This window comes from Pteropus medius, unplaced genomic scaffold, assembly GCF_902729225.1.
Source record: "Pteropus medius unplaced genomic scaffold, Ma_sr-lr_union100, whole genome shotgun sequence".
NCBI classification, from domain to species: Eukaryota; Metazoa; Chordata; class Mammalia; order Chiroptera; family Pteropodidae; genus Pteropus; species Pteropus medius.
Genome location: NW_024342466.1, coordinates 4,479,197 through 4,499,719, shown reverse-complemented (window position 1 = coordinate 4,499,719; position 20,523 = coordinate 4,479,197). Strand labels below are relative to the sequence as shown.

Below are 20,523 nucleotides of genomic sequence, written 5' to 3'. Positions count from 1 at the left end.
GTTTTAACGTGTGGGCTGGTTGTGGTTTCTGGAAAACAGTTCCCTAGTAAAGCTCAAAACTTTAAAGATTCATCTATTAAATATAATGAAGCCTGGAGAAAGTTTGCTCAAAATCCGCTTTTATGATGACTACCCTGTAGGACGTGCCACCTGTGCAGGCAGACGACAGTGTGGGGAGGATGCGATGAGGCTTGGATAACAGGCCAATACATCCTCTCCGGCGACACATGAGATGTTTCACAGTGCGGCTCTGGTGGCAGTAACGTGCCGGTCGCAAAGCGTCTTGTGTCACCAGAGTAGGTCCTCGCAGGCTCTCCGGGCCCTGCACGTCGTGTGCACGCTGCCACACCTGGAGCCTGTTTCCACACGCGAACGAGAAGCACGTACCCAGCAGGACGGGGCGTTCTGAAACTCCAGCCCGAAGTAGTCACACTCGATCAGATTCAAGCGCTTCCACACTTGTGTCAGCAATATCTGGCCGTCGCATTTAGGCTGCGGTGACAGGTGAGAAAAAGCATGAAGAGGATTAAGGGATTTTAAACAACCAAGTTTATCAGCACTCGCACGGAGCTGCTTCCTGCACGCAGAGCTTGACTCTGTCCGATTCTGGCTTCCGTGCCTCCGGGGAGGCCCGCACACCACCGCGGAGCCAGTCCGCGCGTCTGGAGCTCTGTGCCCAGAAACGGGCTCCAGCAGGAAGCCAAAAGCTCCTTCATCTCACGCTCTCAGCGTCTTCATCGCATGGCTTCGTAGCTTCAGGCTACAGAACCCATTTTCAGTCTCAGTAAACATTCCACCAAATCCTGATATTTCCTGAGTGGGCCTCACAGCCCGTGTGTGCACGGGACCCGTGTGCGCACCAGACCCGTGTGCACAGGACCCCAGTGCAGAAGGTGTCCAGGGGCAGCGGGCGCAGCGGGGTGACGGGCGGGCTACTCTCAAACCAGGCGCGGCCACTGCTCTTCATGAGGAGAAAGCGAAGCTAGACCCCTGGCTGCACGGCTCACAGAACCGCCGGAGGGAAGGGAGCAGGGACACCTTGGTGAACTCGGGGCGAGGCAGGGCTTCCTGAGCGCAGCAAGGGAGAGACTGATTTCTGATTAAATAAAAATGTAAAACTTCTAAATAGAAAGACACGGAACAAAGCTACAATGTAGATCATACCGAAGAAATTCCAACTGCTCTCTCATATCGCTCCTGTGAGTCGGGAAGAGAAACGCGAATGGCTGTCAGGCGCAGGAAAAGGTACGCGAGCCGGCTAGCGACAGAGCAGAACAGCGAGACACCATTTCTCATACATCGACGAGGACGGGAAGGGTGGTGACACCGACGGAGGTGGCCATGGGAAGACAGCCACTCGCACGCAGTGCTGGCGGGGAGTGCACGCAATCTTCTGGGTCGTCTGAAAACACTTCAAAATGTTAAGTGTACGAAATACCTTTGTTCCAGCAATTCCACTTCTAGAACCTTTGACAAATATTCTCACTCAAGACAGAGCTAAACGTGCAAGGACGGACTCAGTAAAGAAGAGGCCGCATAAACAATGGTGCATCCATAACTGAAAATTACGTAACCTTTAAAAATACCCTGCATGTGCTGTCGCAGAATAAAGTCCAAAGCTACGGTTTAGTCAAGAAAAAAGATGCCATGTCCATACAGTGCGCATAACGTGACTCCATTTAATAACACACATCTACGTGCAGCAGAAACAGCGGGGAGCTGTACGGGCACCTTTCGGGTCACCGCCGCTGGGGGAGCGAAGAGGACGGGGATGGGGACAGGGCCACCTCCCGGATCGATTTCTCCTCAGTGGGCAGGTCATTTGTGCACATAAGATAACGTGAGCAGGTGGGGGAGGCGGAGCCCCCGTCCCAAAGGGCGCCGCCCTCCTTTAGGTCTGACCGCGGGGCCCCTCGCTGGGCCTGTGGAGTGTCGGCTCCTTAGTGTGGGCTCGTCTGTCGGACCGAGCCGCAGGGAGAGCCGCAGCACAGGGCCACCTCCCGGATCGGCCAGGCGGGGCTGCATCACGCCAGCGCCACCTCCTCCAGGGCCCCCACGTGCCAGTGCTGTCAGACCCAAGTCAACCGGAGCCCCTGGGGCGGTGAATCCCCCAGGAGCCACGAAATCAGGCTGTGCTGCCAGCAAGTCCTCCTGAACCTGGGCACTTGTGGTGAGCGGACCAGCGCCCCGAAAGCTCTCCCAAAGCCACGCGCTCCCCCCTGCCTTTGTCCCCGTCCGCCAGGACAAACACAGCAGTCCCTCCTCACGGGCTCCCTGACACTCACGCCACAGCAGGACGGTGGTGCGGTGGTGGGGGCCCTCCAAGTCTCTCGGCTCGATGCGCACGGCCCTGCGCTGCCTGGCTTCACCCACCCAGGAGCCACCTGCACACCGGGCGAGTCCCTCCAGGAACACTCCCTCTCGCCGCCCTCTGTCAGCTGCCAGGTGTCTCTGAGAAGCTGCTAAGTCACCTCGCCCGTAAGCCACCAGTTCCAGCCGGTCCCACCTGATGGCCACGTCACGTGGTGCTCATCTCCCGCACTGTGCGTCCCTGCATTCTCGTGGACTCACGTATCTGCGTGGGCGCAGTCCTCCTCCGAGACGGTGAACTGGAAGGGCAGAGGCTGTCTTGCCGCCCGTGAGTCTCCAGGCCTAGCACACAGTAGGTGTGCCGCCAACCCGACACCCAACCCGGCCGCCGCTGCCCACCACGCTCGGCTCGTCCCTCTTCCTTTTCAACCGCCTGGCGTCCCCGTGTGCTGGCTGGGTGCAGGCACGGTTAACAGCTCTACCCAGCCATTCACGACCCGCCAACTGAATCCTCCACTCCTGGGCTTGCCCAATGGGACCAAGTGTGAAGACACACAGGGGCACACTCACAACGCGTCAGTGCCCTGTGATGTCCAACACCCAGAATGGGGTTCTGACGTCTGGGTACAAAAATACATGTAACGGCACACGTGTTTGTATTTATGCACACAAATATACACAGGCATGTATAACACACACGGATGCGCACGTATATGTACACCTGTATGATACACACACGAATGGACACACGCGAATGGACACACGTGTTTGGACATGCATATAGCCACACATGTATAGACACCCACATACACACAAGTGGATACACGCACATGGATATGCATATGTACAGACGCAGGCATCATGACACACACACGTATGCACATGAATGAGCGCATATATAGGCATATGTGTATGCACGTCTGTTCAACGTCTTGAATTGGAGTAAATTTTACTAAGAAACTTTCTTCAAGTCAATTATCAGGTAACAAAAGGAATTTTGTATTCTGTGTCACCTGAAATACATACTCAATTCCTACAAAAACCATCAGAATCAGGTGTTTTCACAAATCATGTAGGAACAGACATTTCCAAAGCTATTCAAATTGATCCAAAGCACGGCAGTGGCCATGAGGACTTCCTCCTAAATCTGTTTTATGAAAAAGAACTCCTGAACTCCAAATCTACACACACACACACACCCTACAGGAAAACGTCCATTTATGGATATCGATAAAAATATTCCAAGTGAAATATCAGCAAACATAATCCAGCAACAGTTAAAAGAGTAATATGGCATAATCAAGTAAAATCATTTACTAGAGAATAATTCAATATAATACTAGAACATTCATTACTACATCATATTAATAGACCTATAGAAAAAAAACCCAATCTTCTAAGCAGTTCCAGATTGAGACACTGAGAAAGCATCTCATAAAATTCAATTTTCATTCTTGGTATAAATTCTTAATAAAACAGGAAAGAGAAATGTGATTTTTAAACAAGATGAGGCCACTCCTAACAGTACACTCCATCACTACTGTGTAACACTGACATCAAAGCGAATAAACGAGAGGTAAAAAATTAGAGGGAGCAAAACTACCATTGTTTGCAGATATAATAATTACCTTTGAAAATCCAAAAACATCAACTAGAAAACTATTCTGAAAAAGACGGAATTCAGTTAGGCGGTGGGGGGGAAATCATAGAGATATCAACAGCCTCCGCATACACAATTAACCACTCTTTGGGGTTAGAAAGGAAGAAACGACCACATTTGTAACAGTGACAAAAAAGTTGAAGTATCCTGGAATGAAGTTAACAATGAAAGAAAGCTGTACGAAGATTTTAAAAACATTCTTATGAGAGAGAAAAGGGGGGACAGGGAAGAGGCGCGCAGAGGCAGAGGGCATACCATGTTCTTGGATAAAACGCCCCACAGAGGCGACCGTGCTCCTGGGTCCCCCAAAGATTCCACCCTGTTCTAATAAAAGCAGCAGCAGGGTTCTTTGAGGAACCTGATAGGCTGATTCTATACTCGATATACATTTTTTAAATGCAAAAATGGCCAAAAAAAAAATTCTGGATAAGAAAAATAGGGGAGGACTAGCCTTATCAGGCACTCAAATTGTTGAAAACCCACAGTAATTAAAATGTTTGGTACTGGTACGTGTCTAGAAACACAAATCGATGGAACAGAGTAGGTGGCGAAGAAATATTAGTGTCTGATAAAAGCGATATTTCAAATCAATCAGTGGGAGGGAAACAGATTTCTCAAAAAATACTATTGGGTACCTATTTGGAAAAAATAAGGTTGTACCTTTACCTCACATAATAATCTCGAGATGAGTAAGACATCTATTCAGCGAAGTGCACCACAGCGAGATAATTTTGTTTTTTGCTGGGTGGAAAAAGGGCATTTTCGTGTTCTCCAGAAGCGAAAAGCCTAACAGGAGGCCTGAGAGACTGAAAACACAAAATTAGAAACCGTCTGCCAAGAAAGAAACACTGTAAAGTCAAAAGACTTCTTCAAAGACAGACAGGAAAAAAAAAAAGAAAACATTTATAGCTCCTATCACAGACAAAGACTAATTTCTTTAAAACACAGATAATTGCAGAAATCAGTAAGAGGATTATGAACTGGAGAGAAAAATGGGCAAAAGAACAGGCTGTTCACAAAACAGAAATCTAAATATGTCTAAACACAGATAAGGAGGCTCCCTGCACTCCTAACGAGAGATATGCAAATCAAAATTAAACCGAGATTCTACTGGGCTTGCAGAGCTCGAAGTCTGACGGCAGGTGTCAGGGAGTATGGGGGAGGGTGGGGAACAGGTGTTCCCTGCTGGGGCGGTGGGAGCAAACCCCACAACCTCTGCGGGGGCCGGGAAGAACTACCTACTGCACTGTAAACGTCCAAACCATTCTCTTAAAGACCTCACTTCTAGGAAGTATTTCGCAGGTGCAAAACCAGGTGTGTAGAGATCAGAACCTGCTATGGCAGTGCTTCCAACAGCGAACGGCTAAGCACGGCCTGTCCCCAGGACAGGACTGGCTGGCGAACCGACGCATGCAGTGCCCTCCAGGCAGTCGGGCTGAGGCCGCTCCGCGCACGGAAACAGAGAGACCCCAAGTACACTGCTAAAGCGGCAAGGCGCAGAACACCGCCTGTGACACCGCCTGCACGGGGACAGAACCCACGCTGTAGCTCTGCGCAGGGTCAACGTGGACTCTCAGGAAGGGCACAGTCACAAGAAAGGTGGCTCCAGAGCACTGACCCGTGTGACCGCACAGCTTTCTCTGTGTTTTGAAATTCGTATCATGAGTATGCGCTAACCCGCTTTTTTAAAGGTCTATATGTTTTTTAAAATAAAAAAATGGGAGTCTGGTCAAGATAGTGGAGCAGGTAAATGCTGTGTTCACCTCCTCCCATGACTGCATTAAAACTGTAACTAAATTATACAACAGTCAACCGGGAGAACCATCTGGAGACAAGCCGAACGGAAGTCCTGTAGTCCTAAAAGTAAGGAGATAAAGAAGCCATGTCGAGACAGATGGGGGCTAAAATCTCCCTGCTCCTCAAAAAGGTCTCCAAAAAAGCGCAGGCTGAGCATGGGTTGGGGAGGGGAGCTGTCGGTACACAGGGGCCAAGTGCAGGATGGTGAAACCCGGGTGGGGTGAGGGAGCCCCTGAGTGAAGGGGTGGGCGGGCGTGGTGGGGGAAGTCAGTGGAGACAGCAAACCCAGAGTGGGAGGGACGTGAGAGCAGCAACTGAGCACGTCTCCGTGGGAGGGTGGCCTGGCAGACAGTGCCACAGCCCTGGCTCTGTCCCCTGAGAGGTCCTGGCATCAGCAAGACTCGGAAAGTGAGACGTGTACCCCGCACACACACCCTCCTTGGAGGATGGGCTGATACCAGGCTGGGGCAGGAAGAGGGCCCCGTGAATCCAGAACAGTTTGCGCCAGGAAGTGCTCACAGAATGAGGGAGATGTGTCAGAAGAACACAGATCAGTTCCCACTGGTCAAATCCAGGGCAAACGGAGCACCAGAGGACAGTGACACGATGGGCGGAAACCCACTGGACAGGACGGAATCCATGAGTCCACGCCAATAGAAAGCACACGAGACGTTTACGTGTGTCAAAGACCTACCCCACCAAGCACTTACTAATTATAGAGGGAAAAAGAGTCACCTCACCGTGGAGACGCCGGCAGGTGCCACCTAACCAAGTGGTCAAAGTGAACGTCACCACACTGAAACTACGCCACGTGACAGGACGCGGTGAGAACCCAGCATCCCTCTGTGCCATCCCTGTGTCCTAGTCTGTCTGGGCTGCTACACCACAGATGGGTGGCTTAGAAACAACAGAACTTATTCCTCCCAGCTCTGGAGGCTGCAGTCCAAGATGCAGGTGCTGGCACATTCCATGTCTGGTGAGGACCTGCCTCCTGGGTCACAGACAGCTGTCTCCTCAGGGCCCTCAGATGGCAGAAGGGGCGGGAAGCCCTCTGGGGTCATTCGTAAGGGCGCGACCCCGTTCAGAAGAGCTCCGCCATCATGACCTAGTCACCTCCCCAAGGCGCCTCTCCTAAAACCATCACACTGGGGGTTACGTTTCAACATATGAATTTTGGGAGGACGCAAATATCCAGTCCACAACACCCTGCCAAAGGTGCACGCCCTAAATCCAGTCACGAGGGAACAGCAAGGTCAAAAAGACACACCTCCAAAATAACTGCTGTCACTTCAAAAATGCCAGGTCGTGACGGTCACAGGCTGGAGACCAGAGCCGTGACTGTGGCCTGGGCCGCTGGTCGTGAAGGCACCAGTGGGACCCGCGGGGACGGGACGGGCTCAGGGCCCTGACAGCAGCAGGGTCCGCGTTGATGTCCTAAAGCCCGCTGACGACGAGCCCTGAGACCGCAGGGGGCACACCTGAGGTGAAAGGGTGCGGGGCGGTGCCGGCAACTCACGGCCAAACACGCAGGGAAAAATTCTTTGCACTATTTTTGCATCTTTTCTGTAAGTTTGAGATTGCTTCAGAATAGGTAACAAAAAATGAAAAATATAGAACCTTCGCAGTTGAAAACAAAGGAGTCTACATATAAACTATAAGAATTAACATGAATTTAGCAAGACTGTAGAATACAAAGTTATTACACAAAAAACAACTATTTCTATAATCTAACAACAACTAGAAAGTGAAATCTAAAAAATGCTATTTAGAGTATCAAAGAAAATCAAATGCCTAGTAGTAAATGGAAATAAATGGAAAGATCTAGAAGTCTGCTCTACTGCAAATTATGAAGCACAGCTGATAAAAGCTCGAGAAGACCTGAGGGAGACACGCGCAGCACCTCCAGTCCGTGAAGCTGGCGTGCCCTTCTACGCGATGCCAGCTGTCCCCACGCGGCCTGTCGGGCCCATGCAGACCCGATCAAAATCCGAGCGGCTCTGGTTTGTGGACACTGACAAACGTTAAAAGCTGCGCCAACACCAAGCCCCGAAAGGAAAGACAACACTAACGAACAAAGCTGGAAGAACGCTTTCGGACGTCGAGCCTTTTCCCAACGCCGCAGTGAGGCCCACATGGTGTTGCTGCAGAAACGACCGTGGAACACGAGGGAGCGCCCAGAAGCAGACCCGCGGGCACCCCCATCCGAGCTACGGCAAAGGCGCCGCTGCCAGTGCGTGCGGGAGGCGGTCTTTTCAGTCGGTGGTGCCAGGGACAGTGAACATCCACACAGAAAAAGTGAACACTGACTCCCACCTCACCCCACACACAAAGTCGGCATGAATCACGGGAGGGTAAAACAGTAAACTTGGGGTTTATTGTGTGAGGCAAATAATTCTCACACAGGACACAAGAAGTATCAAGCACGAAAGCATGATTGATAAACTTGACTACCTGAAAATTATGAACTTCTGTACATCGAAAGACTGGTAAGATAGGAAAAAGGCAAGTCACAAACTACGAGGCATTTGCAATATGAAAATCCAACAAAGATCACACAGCTACCCCCCCAATACACACACACACACCCCCATGAGAAAAAGACAATCCAATTTAAGAAAAACAGGCAAAAAGGCGTGAACAGACACTTTACAAAGGATGTTATCTAAGTGGCTAACGCACAGCAAGAGAAGTCACATAGTACGACATCAGGGGACACATGAAATCCACAGAGACACCACCGGACCCGCCAGGGTGGCTAAAAGTAGGACTGGTGACACTGAGTGCTGGCAACAGCGGAGCCATGGGAGGTCCCACGCGCTGCTGGGGGTGGGAGCCTGTACCGTGTCCCTGGAAACTGATCGACAGCGTCCTCGAAGCCATACACACATTCGTCATAACCCAGCAATTCCAGGCCTGGGTCGTATGTGACAGAAATGTCTGTTTCTGCATACCGAAAGCCGTGTTCGAGAATGTTCACTGCAGTTTCACTTGCAGAAAGCAAAAGTGAAAACAGCTGAATGTCAACTGAACAGGATGGATAAACCCACGGTTCGTTTATACGACGGAATCAGACCTGGCGATGAGAAAACAGACACCAGCACGGGCACCGTCCCCGCACGCTGCAGGCGGACCGGGCGCTCGCGAGGGCACCCGGAGGACGCCTTCGCGGGCCGCTTCCTGGACAGCCACGTGCAATGTGGCACCTGAACACCGAACCCAGCCCGTCTTAAACGCACTGGAAGCAGACGGGGTGTGACTGGGGGAGGGGAGGAGACCAGGACGGCGCTGAGAGAAACGCTCATCAAGTGAACTAACGATGAGAAGGGTCTCTGACCTGGTATCGACGGCGGGCGGCAGCACCGACAGCACACACACGGCCGCACGGCACGCGAGTCAAGGTCTGGCAACACGGCCCTCCGGTGTGGAGGGTCAGAACGGTGGCTACCGCGGGGGCGCGCAGCTGGCTGGGAGGCTCGGAGGCTGGAGCGCGGATGCGCACGGGAGCCGGCAGGCCGCCCGCGGAGGGCGTGCGCTCTTCGCCGGGGAAGTTACGCCTCCACACAAAGCAGTCACGAGGAAAACGGGGCACAAAGTCCCCCAGAGCTCAGGAAAAGTGACCTCCCCCTTTCTCATTAACTCCTTCGTAAAACCCGAGGTGTCCGCTGACCCACAGGCAGCTGGCTCTCTCCCTGGAAGATCCTGCTAGGAAAGGAGGCCTCGCCCTTGGCCTGCAGGTCTCTCCGACCTCCGCCTGCCTGGACAGCCTCCTTCAGACACGCTGCAGTTTGTCCAGGTCGCTTTTCAGACGTCACCCGGAACAGAACATAGCCGAGAAACCCAAGTCTCGTCCAGTTGCTCCACAGTGGAATCTGCTCAAAGTAGTGGATCACTGGCTGGAGACTCGGCTACGTGCTGGAGAGGGCACCTCTGTCCCCGACACGGCCCTGAGACACACATCCACCCGGTTCCGTTTACACACAAAGGAAGACTTTCTTAGACCACGTGTTTTAGAACAGCAGGAACCATATTTTGAATTTTGTCCAATAATTAATAAATCTCCACACGTGTGGAGACTTTCAGCAGAACGAGTCCTCTGCATGGACAAAATACTAGGCATTTCTTGATGCTTCAACTCAAATTATAAAGAAAGGTCGGAAGGTTCTCGCCCACAGAGTTGCTGATGTGGGCACTCAGATGTCTGCTAGCGAATAAACAAATCACTCACTCAACCTTCCGACACGACCACGCGTAGTGAAGTCCGGCTGACTTATCAAGTCGGGGTAATTCATCACAAACAACAGTAACAGGAATGTGTGAGGTGTGCCGCTGCCGCTGGCGAAGAAGGTTCTCCAGACAGGAGAGTGAGCGAGGAGCCAGAGCCGCGCTCGGCCTCCAGGACACTCCCGCGGCCCTCGGCACTCTGGCCTGCAGTGACATAAACGCAGCTTCTAAGCGTGGAATGAATTTCAGGAAGATGTTCACCAGTTATTTTCCAAGCCTAAAGAAGACCAAACTAGAAGAAATAGTGCAGTTTGAATAGATTTTAGCGACATACAAGGAAACAATGACCGTCCAGGTGATGAAATATGAAATAACTTGGGTGTGCCCTGAGCCTTGGGTGTGCTGGCGGGGGGCTGGCCCGCTCTGCGTGGTGGGGCCGTGGTCGGGCACCTCCTCCAGGCACCGGTGGCTCCCGGGCTTCCTCACTGGGACAAGCGCCCTTGAGCACAGCAGACTCTGCGGAGAGGACCTGGCTGTCTGCTGGGTGCTGAGCCTGGGGTTTCTTCATGTGAAAGATAGGCTCTTGTCCTGGAAGGGTGTCACGGGGGTGTGACAGAGTGACGCTGTGCACGGTGCCCGACACTGGCCGGTCTTCGAGTCCAAAGCTGGAGAGCTATCCGCGCACAGCATCGGACTCTGCACGGGTGTCTTCCCACTGCACGCAGAGGCCCGCACCCCCGGAGTCCCTCCACCCAGGATGGTGTGGCCCCCCCGGGGGCCACGAGAAGGGGAGCAGCGAGACAGGTGCCTGTGCTGGACGGGGGCGCTGCTCCAAACGGCCCGCGCTGGCTCCCTTCTCCTGCCGGCACCGCCTCTTCCGGAGGGTGTCCCAAGGCGCCACGCGGCAAGGCTGCTCGTCAGTGCCGCTTGCCAGTCGCTTTGTCACAGGTTCATCCTTCTTAACTCTTTTTACAGGGTACCATGACCAGGACTGCGGCTCATGAAAGGTCGCAATCCACTCTCTTCTCCGTGTCCTTTGTTCTGTCCCATGTCCATTTCTATCCACTCACATCTTTTACACTTAAAATTTATTACTTCTGTTCCAAAAAATGCAGAAATTCACCATCAGTAGGACTGCGACACCCACTGTATGTTTCCAAAGCAGCAAATGGCCAGGTGACATGCGCCTCACTCTGAATGACAATGGAGGGGTCTCAATGACACCTGGGTGCTGGTGTCATCAACAGACACCCACAACGGAAGAAAGCCTGCCCTCGCGACCCGCTTCCCACTGAAGCGACGCGCAGCCATCCGAACCGGAGCTGTGTTCCAGACGGGGCTGGAGGAGAAACGGCGCTAGGAACATGCTGCGCAAAATGCAGGCGAAAACCCCATTTCCTGCTCAGCGTTTCCACTTTCCCGGTTGGACCCAGCGTTAAGGTCTCCAAGCCGAGACATAAGCGTGCTGTTAAAATTCGCATCGACACAAGGGCCACTGAAGAGTCTGTCTGGGTGGACACGGGCTACGGGGCGTAGCCCACAAAGCGCTTCTTTATTCTTTGTCCTGAGCAGCGTGGGAACATTCTTCTTGAGAAAGCTGGATTCTCCCTTTGACTTGTTTGTTTCATGTGCCCGTTTAGTTCACTTGCAAATTATAACGTGTCCATCTATCTAGAGCCTCCTCCGATCGCAGTGTTCACCTCCACCGCTAGTCCCACTGCTCGAGACTTTTCGTGTCTAGTAAAGAAATCAGCCCAGATCTCCTTTCATATGTGATACTGTGCAACGAACGTGATCATGAGGGCGCGCGGGGAACTGCAGCTACATTCATGCTGGATTCTTTGAAAGGTCGCTGGCATTTTGGTGGCATTTCATTCTCACTCTGGCACACTTTCAAGTCTTCAGTTCCCACATATCCCTGACATACTGGACACCAAGGACCCGCTCCAAGCCGCAGTGGAAGCCATAAGACACGTGTTCCCTTAGGGTGCACACGGGTGCAGCTGCCGCTTCTGCTTACCGGGGAGGGCTTTGTGTCATGGTGGGGGGATGGCGCTGCCACGTGCTCAGCTACTAGACTGGAGGGTCACTGTGCACACAATTGTCCCTGCCAAAAGACGTGGCAGGAAGTGAGCTTCTGGACGGCCAGGGCACCCTGGCTCTTCCTACAGGGTCCCCTTCCATTACGCGATGACCTAGGGCAGCCGCACACCCCCACGTCTGACCCCGCCACCGTGGGGGAGCTCGTTCTAGACACCGCCTCTGAGCCGCGCACCCACCCGCTCTACCCTGCTTTGATGGGCCGGGCAGGAGCCTGCGGACACTCCTCTAGAAGCTGGTGCCCTCGGTGCAGGGAACTGAGGGTCTCCAGGAACAAGGGGCTCTGAGCCGGCAGGCAGCTGCTGGGCCAGCTGTGCACAGGACGCCCAGTGGCTCCCTGCCTGAGACTCTCCCTTGACTTGAGGGTCTCACTGGTGGTCAGTTTCCGCATGCCCGACAGGTCCCACAGCCCCTCAGTGACCGTGTGCACCTCCACGGTCGGAATCGCAGCCCTGGCGGCAGAGGCCTCGCCCACGCCAGCGCTGGCGGCTGCTCACTGCACTGCTGTCCCTGTGTCATCAGCACGGCCCCCCCTTGTGACTAGTCCGTGGTCCCCACTGCATTCCCCGGTTCAAACACTCGTGTGTTTGTCTCCTGACTGGACCCTGCATCATCCCGTGGACAGACTGGAAAATGCCCACGGTGTGAGCCTCACCCTCTTTACTGGAAAGAAAAGTCCTAAAACTTGGGGGGTATGGGGGAGCCACATCTACAGCAGTCCTCCTGCCACGTGTCCAGGCTCGAGCTGCCAGCACGCCACAGAGGGAGCAGAAGCTCGGCATGACCAGCTGAGGTCTAACGTGGGGGAGGTTCCCGTAGGCGCCTGTCCTGCTAGCGCCCTCCTCGAACCCCCACATCCTCCGTGGGGGGAGGTGGGTGGCGGCCTGAGAACACGCAATTGGGATGAGCTTCCTGCCCGCAGCCAAGTGGGGAAGGGGCAGGCCTGAGTGCAGACGAGACACGTGGGACACTCCCGATGGGCACGGGCTGCTCACTTCTCCTCGCACAGCACAAGGCACAGCGAAAGGGCAGCCGCCACGGGAACGAGGCCCCGCCTCGTCACACACGGTGCACGTCCAACAAGCGACCTGCTACTTCTGATAGGGGTCAGGAGCTGGGAAATCAACCCGCCATTTTTTGATTCCCTGTCTTTAACTTAGCATCAGGGGAAAAGCAAAACAGATGGTCTCTTGGCTCAGCAGCTGATCTCTTGGAGCCGGCGGCCTTGCAGGTCATTCTTCCTCCCCTACGTCCACAGAGAGGTCTGCCGGCTTGCCTGTCCCTACCTGTGTGCGCTTGAGAAAGCGCATGAACGAGAAGGAAACCCGTTTGTCAGCGTGCCCGACCCGCTCGCTCACCCAGCCTGGGCCCCGGGGGCAGGCAGCCGGCGTTCTCAGAAGGGAAGCTGGCCTGGGAAAACCAAACTTTAAAAAAGGTCAGTGAAACCAGTACCAATCGGTCTGGAACCTCATTTGCAAAAGTACACGAACAACCGAGAACAACCAGACACTTAAAACCAAACTCCTGAGACAAAGACGGAGACCCGAAAAGCAGGAAAATTAATTCCCGATAAGAGCACAGAAAACTTAATTTAAAACTAGGGTCCTCGGAAAGGTCAATGTAGTCATAAAATGAGAAGACGGGGTGGCGGGGGGGAGGGCGTGGGAAACTAAGGAATAAAAACGGGAAGTAAAAAGATAACTCCAGAAATTAAACCTCAACGGGCGGCCTGAAGAACAGGATGGGTAAGAGGGAGTGAGACGTAAACTGGAACTGGTGGTATGGAAAGAAAACAGAAGCTTCTCGAGATGCACATAATGAAAGGAAAATCCCGATTCAGGCTGTGCCTAAGAGGAACGGCAAGAGTTCCGGGAGGGGTCTGCAAGAGGGGACGAAGGACAGGGCGGGGGGCGGGCGACCCGGAGAGTGTGCGGGGACTCTTCTCCTGCACTCCGAGTTGTCGTTCCCCCACCTCTCGTGGAATCATTCCACATCAAAACAGAAAATAAGAAACAAAAAACGTAAACTCCATTTTCAGTAAAACTAGAAAACTGCTAAATCCTGAACCACAGGCTCGGCAGGAAGAGGGCCAAAGGCAACGGCACCAGCGCCAGAGGGTGCTGGTGTGCACGGGGAGACGCACACGAGACGCCAGGCCAAACAGCAACGGCGAAGGGCACAGCCGGCACGCTGCCACCTGCACCTTCCGTGTGCAGGACGAGGGGAAGGGGCGTCGGCAGCAAAGTCCCAGCTCGCATCTGGCTGGCTTGGCGGAGCACAGAAGCCACGAGCAAACTACGCACGTGACCGGCTGCTCGGCCAGAGCCCCGCTGCCGGGTACCGCCCCTGGCAGAGAAGAAACAAAGGCAGAACTGACTCACATACAAACCTCAAGTCATTAGATAAACGTCAAGTTTCAACTAGTCTGTAACCAGCCACTCACACAAGACCTCCTTAAGACAGCCAACACAAAAACAGGTGATCAAAATAGAACCATCACTGCAAATATTCAAAGTAAAAGGAGGAAAGAAACAGAAAAAAAAACAAATGTCAGATGAACACTCAGCAGAAAATTGTTGCCCCTTAGCAGATGAACCTGTGACCAACATTTCATCATGAAATTAAAAGTTAGTAAGGCAACTGCCTCCGTAATCCAAGAGCACAAAGTGAAGATGTAAGAGCTCTAGAAAGAGAAGCAAGCACCGGTAAGAGATCCGTCTGCGTGAGAGCTCCTGTGCCCTGCTTTCTAGCCACGTGACCTCGGGTGACACTTCAAACTGGGTGGATTGCTTGTCTTTTTATTATTGAGGTGTCGGTTATTTTTAAAAATATATTCTAGATATAAACTCCTTATCAGATATGTAATTTGCAAATATTTTCTTCACTTTCTCAATAGTATTTCTAGAACAGATTTTTTTAATGAAGCCCAAATTTTATTTTTTTGTCATTTGTGATTTTTGTGTTATATCTAAGAAGCCTGAGGTTGTGAAAATTTATTCCTAGGTTTTCCTCTAGGAGCTTTCGTTTTGACCCTGGCCTTGACTTAGTTTTGTGTGCGTGTGAGGCAGGGTCATGCCTCATGCTTTGTGTAGGGAGATCCGGCCGTCCCAGCACCGCCTGTCGAAGACCATCCGCTCCCCATCGGGTCGGCTTGGCGCTCTGTTCGTTTATTTCACTCTGGACTCAGCTCTGCCTCACTGATCCACACGGCTGCCCTGGGCCAGCACTGCAGTGCCTTGGCCGCCGCAGCAGCACGGTTTGGTTTGGGCAAGTGTGAGTTGACTTTCTTCTTTTTCAGGGCTGTTTTTGTCCACTCCAGGTCCTCTGCATTTCCACCCAGATTTTAAAATCAGCTTGTCAACTTCCGCAAAACGGCCCCCTGAGATTTTGTTAGGGTCACACTGGGGTCACGGTTGGGGGAAGTGCTGCCGTTGATCAGGGGTGTCTTTCATTTATTTAGATATTTAATTTTTCGGCACTTTCATAGTTTTTAGTGTGAAAATTTTTTTAAATTTATTTTTTGTTAATGGCTTTACTGGAGCTCATAACACCTGTTTGGAACTCAGCCGAGCCATGTTTATGCATCATGTCAGTGCCTTTTCCTAGAAGCACTAGGGATGGCTGCTAATAAGTATGATATTTTGGTAACTACCCCAAAATGAAAGTGAGTAATATATGTTCTCTGAGCCAAATCTTTTTCTTTAATCTTTGAGTATTTATTGAAGGGCAAAAAAACAAAAAAAATCTTGGTTTCTTTTGACACTTGGTTCTGGCATTTAAATTTTCCCCTTTGAGGTCATGTTTTTCAGAAAACACAGAGATTTACTGAATTCGTTTTTAGTAGCATGTAGGCATTCCGCCAGTCCCCCACCCCCAATTAAGAGAGCTTTTTAGAGAAAACACACTGTCTGATTGTGTCACATAGCAGTACGTTCAGTGGACAGTCTAAATGTTAATGCACAATGCAACAGAGCTTCAATTATTTTAGGATTTCACATATATTATTGTGTTTAGTTTTTAGAAAAAAGTTGCAATGTAAAAAATAGTACATATTTTGTAGCTGGATTCAACAGAAAATACAACTGTAATTAAAGTTTTAATATACAGGAAAATGGATGGACAATGCAAAAGGGAAGGTAATTTGACCCTATAAACAAACACATCAGGGGGTTGTATTTTAATTAAAATTTTATCATGCTTGGAAATTTGCAATTATTTTTATAATTATACTGCAAAAGAAAAAAGACCTCTCTGGGTTATTCCCTTTAGAATTTTTTTCTATAAATAAAAAGTTTAATACAAATTCTTCAGATGACTAATTGGCTTTTCAAAACTCTTATGGTTTATAACTACTGATCTCCCCTTCAAGAAATTAGTAGCTGACTACCAGGGAGTGTACAAGTTTTGAGGTCCTTTCGTTAAATTTACCCCAAGTATTTCATCACTTTTTGATGCCATTGTAAATAGAGTTCCGTTACCTTTACTTTGGGATTGTTTATTGTTAGTGTATAAAAACAGAACTGATGTTTTTATATTGATCTTGTATCCTGAAACCTTGCTGAATTTATTAGTTCTAAAGGTTTTTTTTTTAAGGGAGTAGATTCCTCAGGATTATCCATATACACAATGATGTCATCTATAGAGATAATTTCACTTCTTTTCCAATCTGGATGCCCATGACTTTACTTTTTCTTCTTTTCTTTTCTTGTTTTTACTAACTGTCCTTGCTGGAACTTCCAGCACTGGATACGTCTTTAAAACTCTCTGTATCTCAGTTTTCTCAAGTATAAATAAAACTGATAAAAATGCTGAGAGAGAGGATGAGCGGAATGACCGATGCATGTGCTTCGGAGCAGCACTGGGACGAGGTAAGCGCTCAGTGTTGGCGACTGGGCATACATTAACAACACAGCTAAAGCAAATGATCCAGAAGGGTTAAAAATAAAAGGATAAGACGGGCACACCAGGCATATTGCAAACAAACAAACAAAAGCATCAGAACCTGAACTTCATAGAATACATGGCTGTATTTAGGCCCAAAAGGCACTGAGCCAAAATTTTAAAAAGGGTATTTGATAAGAGGAAAACATTGCTATATTCATCAAAATATACCAATAAATAGAGCTATACCAATGAACACAGGGTCGACATTCATAAAACGGGAGCCAAAAAGAGGAACGACATAAACACACCAACCACGGGAGCTCATGCACGTTCTCCGTCTAAACTAGTCAGATGGCTTGAGAGCGGGGTGCGGACAGGGTGCGGGCACAGCACACGTCAGCCCTGAGGTCCCAGAGGACTGCAGTCGTGATATGACAAAAATGTCAGAGGTTATTTCTGGGCGTAGTAGAATAACTAATTTTAATTTTTTCCCTTTGTACTCTCTTATATTGACTGATTTTTATTTTTTTTACTATAAGCATGCATTAATTTTATAATTTAAAAATACATTACAAACACTTTATAGGGGGAAAATAGAACCCCTCCCACACAACACTACTATTTCATAAATCCAGCTGATGTGAATAATTAAAAACAACATCAATTTCTAAACTGCAGAAAATTTACAGCAATAAAAACTTTGGTTTTTAGAATTTATTGCAACGATTTTCTAAAACAAGTTTGCCCTCCTTTCATGCTTTGTTTTCTCCAAATTAGATTCCGCTAAATAAGAAACTGAAAACCCATCGTAAAAGCCTGTGTTCTCAGCAAGAGTTTACACCAAGAGTGTCTCAAGATGTCTACTTGTATTCTTGATGTTAATATGCTAACAAGTTCAATTTTACGTGATGTTAGCCCCCATGTATAATTTATAATTTCATTTCATAATACAATCTGCATTCTAACTAAGGATGTTTCTACTATTTCATATGGTTTTAAAAGGTGTAAGATTGACATAAGGTAAAGCCAGTAGCAAATAGCTATAAAGCTGAATATCTCTGATTTAACGTAGTTTGATTTAAAAGAGCTCACTACATGTTTTTACAAGTATGTTTCAAAATATTTTCTAGAAGGACAGCAATGTCTACGGCCTTAGAGTCATTCTGAGTTCTCTTAACTGAAAATTACTTTAATTGAAAAAAAAAAAAAGGGCTTTTCTTCTCGTACAAAAATCTGACTTTACTGGTTTCGAATATCAACACATGCAAAAAGGCATACAGCCACATAATAGGAAGGACTGAACGAAAAATAAGTATAATTATGAGGAAACGTTATGAATATCTGAAAACAGAACACTAAGAATATATTTTCCATCATCAGAAACATTAGATTGTAGGAAAACATATTTTAGATTTGTCGATGAATTATGACAGAAGTCTAGGCTGAAGCTTTTGACGTCACCAGCTCCAGGCAGATGTTTAAGAGTGTCTGACCCAGGAGGAAAATACTTCTTTCTGATTTTCAGCGCGAGCAGGAAAAAGCCCATAATAAGCAAGGGCCGGGCCCCTCTGCCGCTGTGCACAAGAGACGGGCAGGAGAACCAGCAGGAGTGCACGGGACGCTCCCCGGCCCCGTCTGGGGGCGCCTGCAGACATTCTCAGGTTCCTCTGTGATGACCAGTCAGGATCCCTCTAAAAGTGAAAGCCCACGATCATGTGACCCGGAGCCCAGGTGACAGCGACGTCGCTGACGCCCGCACTTCACTTCAGCAGGAACCAGAGTGAACGTCCCAGATCTGGAAGGTCCCGGCAGTGGCCACGCCCACCCTTGTGCAAGAGGACAGGGCAAGGAGCCTCTGCTTACACGCCGAGGGGCACCTCGAACCCCACGTGGCCTTTGATCGTTCCCGACCTGTCCCAGGCACTGGCCAGGACCCCGGAGCCCACACCTCGCACAGCAGCAACCCCACAGGCTGTCCTCAGTCTATGGGTCCCGGGTGGGCCCCAGCGGGCAGGGCCCCAGATGCCTCAGGCCCTGGGTGCCCGTCTGCGCGCCTCTCCCCGTCCTGCCCCGTCCCAAGGGACCCCGATCCCCTGCCGGCTCCGCTTCACCGTGTCCTGAGCTCCACTCAAGAACGGCACCACGAGTCCCCTCCACCCCACTGGCCTCTGCGCCCAGCTTCCAAAACAGTGTTGGCGCCGCGGCCAGTCGAGATGCCCGACCGCAAGTCCCATCTCTCCCACCCGCCGCTGCCTGGGATGAGCTGGTGGTTCTGCATCGCACGACTACCGGTGGCAGCAGGGGTGACCGGCGCGGAGAGCCACAGCACGACTCTCCCCCTTCTCCCGCAGGGTCCGGCCCACTTCCTCATCACGATGCTCTGGCAGACTGCACAGGCCCACCGTGCAGGTGTGGGCCTGTGCCTGGGGGCTGGGGGCAGTGGGCACCGGAGCTTCCATGCCACAGCCGGGCGACTAAGAATAAAATCGTCCACGTCTCTGCCTTGCCCCGCCCTGCACATTCCTGGCATCAGGGTCAAAGAAACAGATCAACTTTCCAAGACAAAATAATAGGTTTCGGATGCCAGAGCAGAGTCACATAATCGCTGCATATACTAGGAACACGTAAGAACTTCTGTAGAAAGCCGACACTGTCCCCGAATTTCAGATGCTGAATTACTAACTTTTACTTCTGAGATGGCCCAAAATAAGTTCTAAGGCGGTTCATTTGCCATATTTAGGATTCTCATGGGGAAGCAATGACCAACATCTGGGTATGATACTTTCTGGAATTTTGATAATTTTTCCTGGCCAGAAAGAAAACATTAAGTTTTTACTGGAATAGCAACCTACAGACTTCTAGCACGGAACTTCAGGACTGAGAATTTGTCCTCCCACTTGTCACATATTTGAGCAAAAGCTTTTGTAATTTTGAAAAAAAAAAAGCCTACTCTAAAAATGTCGAGTATTTTATGGAAAAGGGGAATGTGAGCAAACGGAAGGAAAACCTCGTTTGTTAGCGCTCGGCCCCCACGGGCACAGGCGCTCGCCCCATGGGTGAGCTGCACACACCCGAAATATGCCCCAGGTTGTTCTTTTAATCACCAAATATCACTCTTTCCACAATACCTACGTCCAGATAATAAACAAGCTATGACTTGCATTGACTCCTAAACCGGCTAATCAACCACGAGAGGTGGCACTGTTTGGTCACTGCACCCTGTGAGGCCCAGCAGGAGGCCGCCGCAGGAAGGACCACACTCACTCCCGACCTCTCCCTCCACGGCACGCAGGGAGAGAGTTTAGACACCGCACGTCACTCCGCTGGGAGCGGAAAGCATTCCCGCGCCACGGCTTTGCACACAGGACAAGGCAGGCTGACACATGGCTTCCAGATGGTGTCTTTCATGGTTTGGGAAACAGAAATTCAGTGAATCAACTGAAAACAAATCAAGATTTTACTAGATCAAAAAACTGGCCACTGACCAACCTTCGGACAGCTTAAAATCCCATCAGTAAACATCAGCGGTCACTTAAAACAGGACACGGTTG

At 50.4% G+C, this 20,523-nt stretch overlaps 1 protein-coding gene across 3 annotated transcripts in view; it reads right to left on the bottom strand.

Annotated features, from left to right (window-relative positions):
- FARP2 (FERM, ARH/RhoGEF and pleckstrin domain protein 2) overlaps nucleotides 1–20,523 on the bottom strand; it is an 87,372-nt gene that overhangs the window by 47,505 nt on the left and 19,344 nt on the right. For all 3 annotated transcript variants that reach the window (XM_039861137.1, XM_039861145.1, XM_039861154.1), the window contains exon 3: nucleotides 388–492. In XM_039861137.1, the coding sequence (XP_039717071.1) occupies nucleotides 388–492 (105 nt within the window). The remainder of the gene's footprint in view (nucleotides 1–387; nucleotides 493–20,523) is intronic.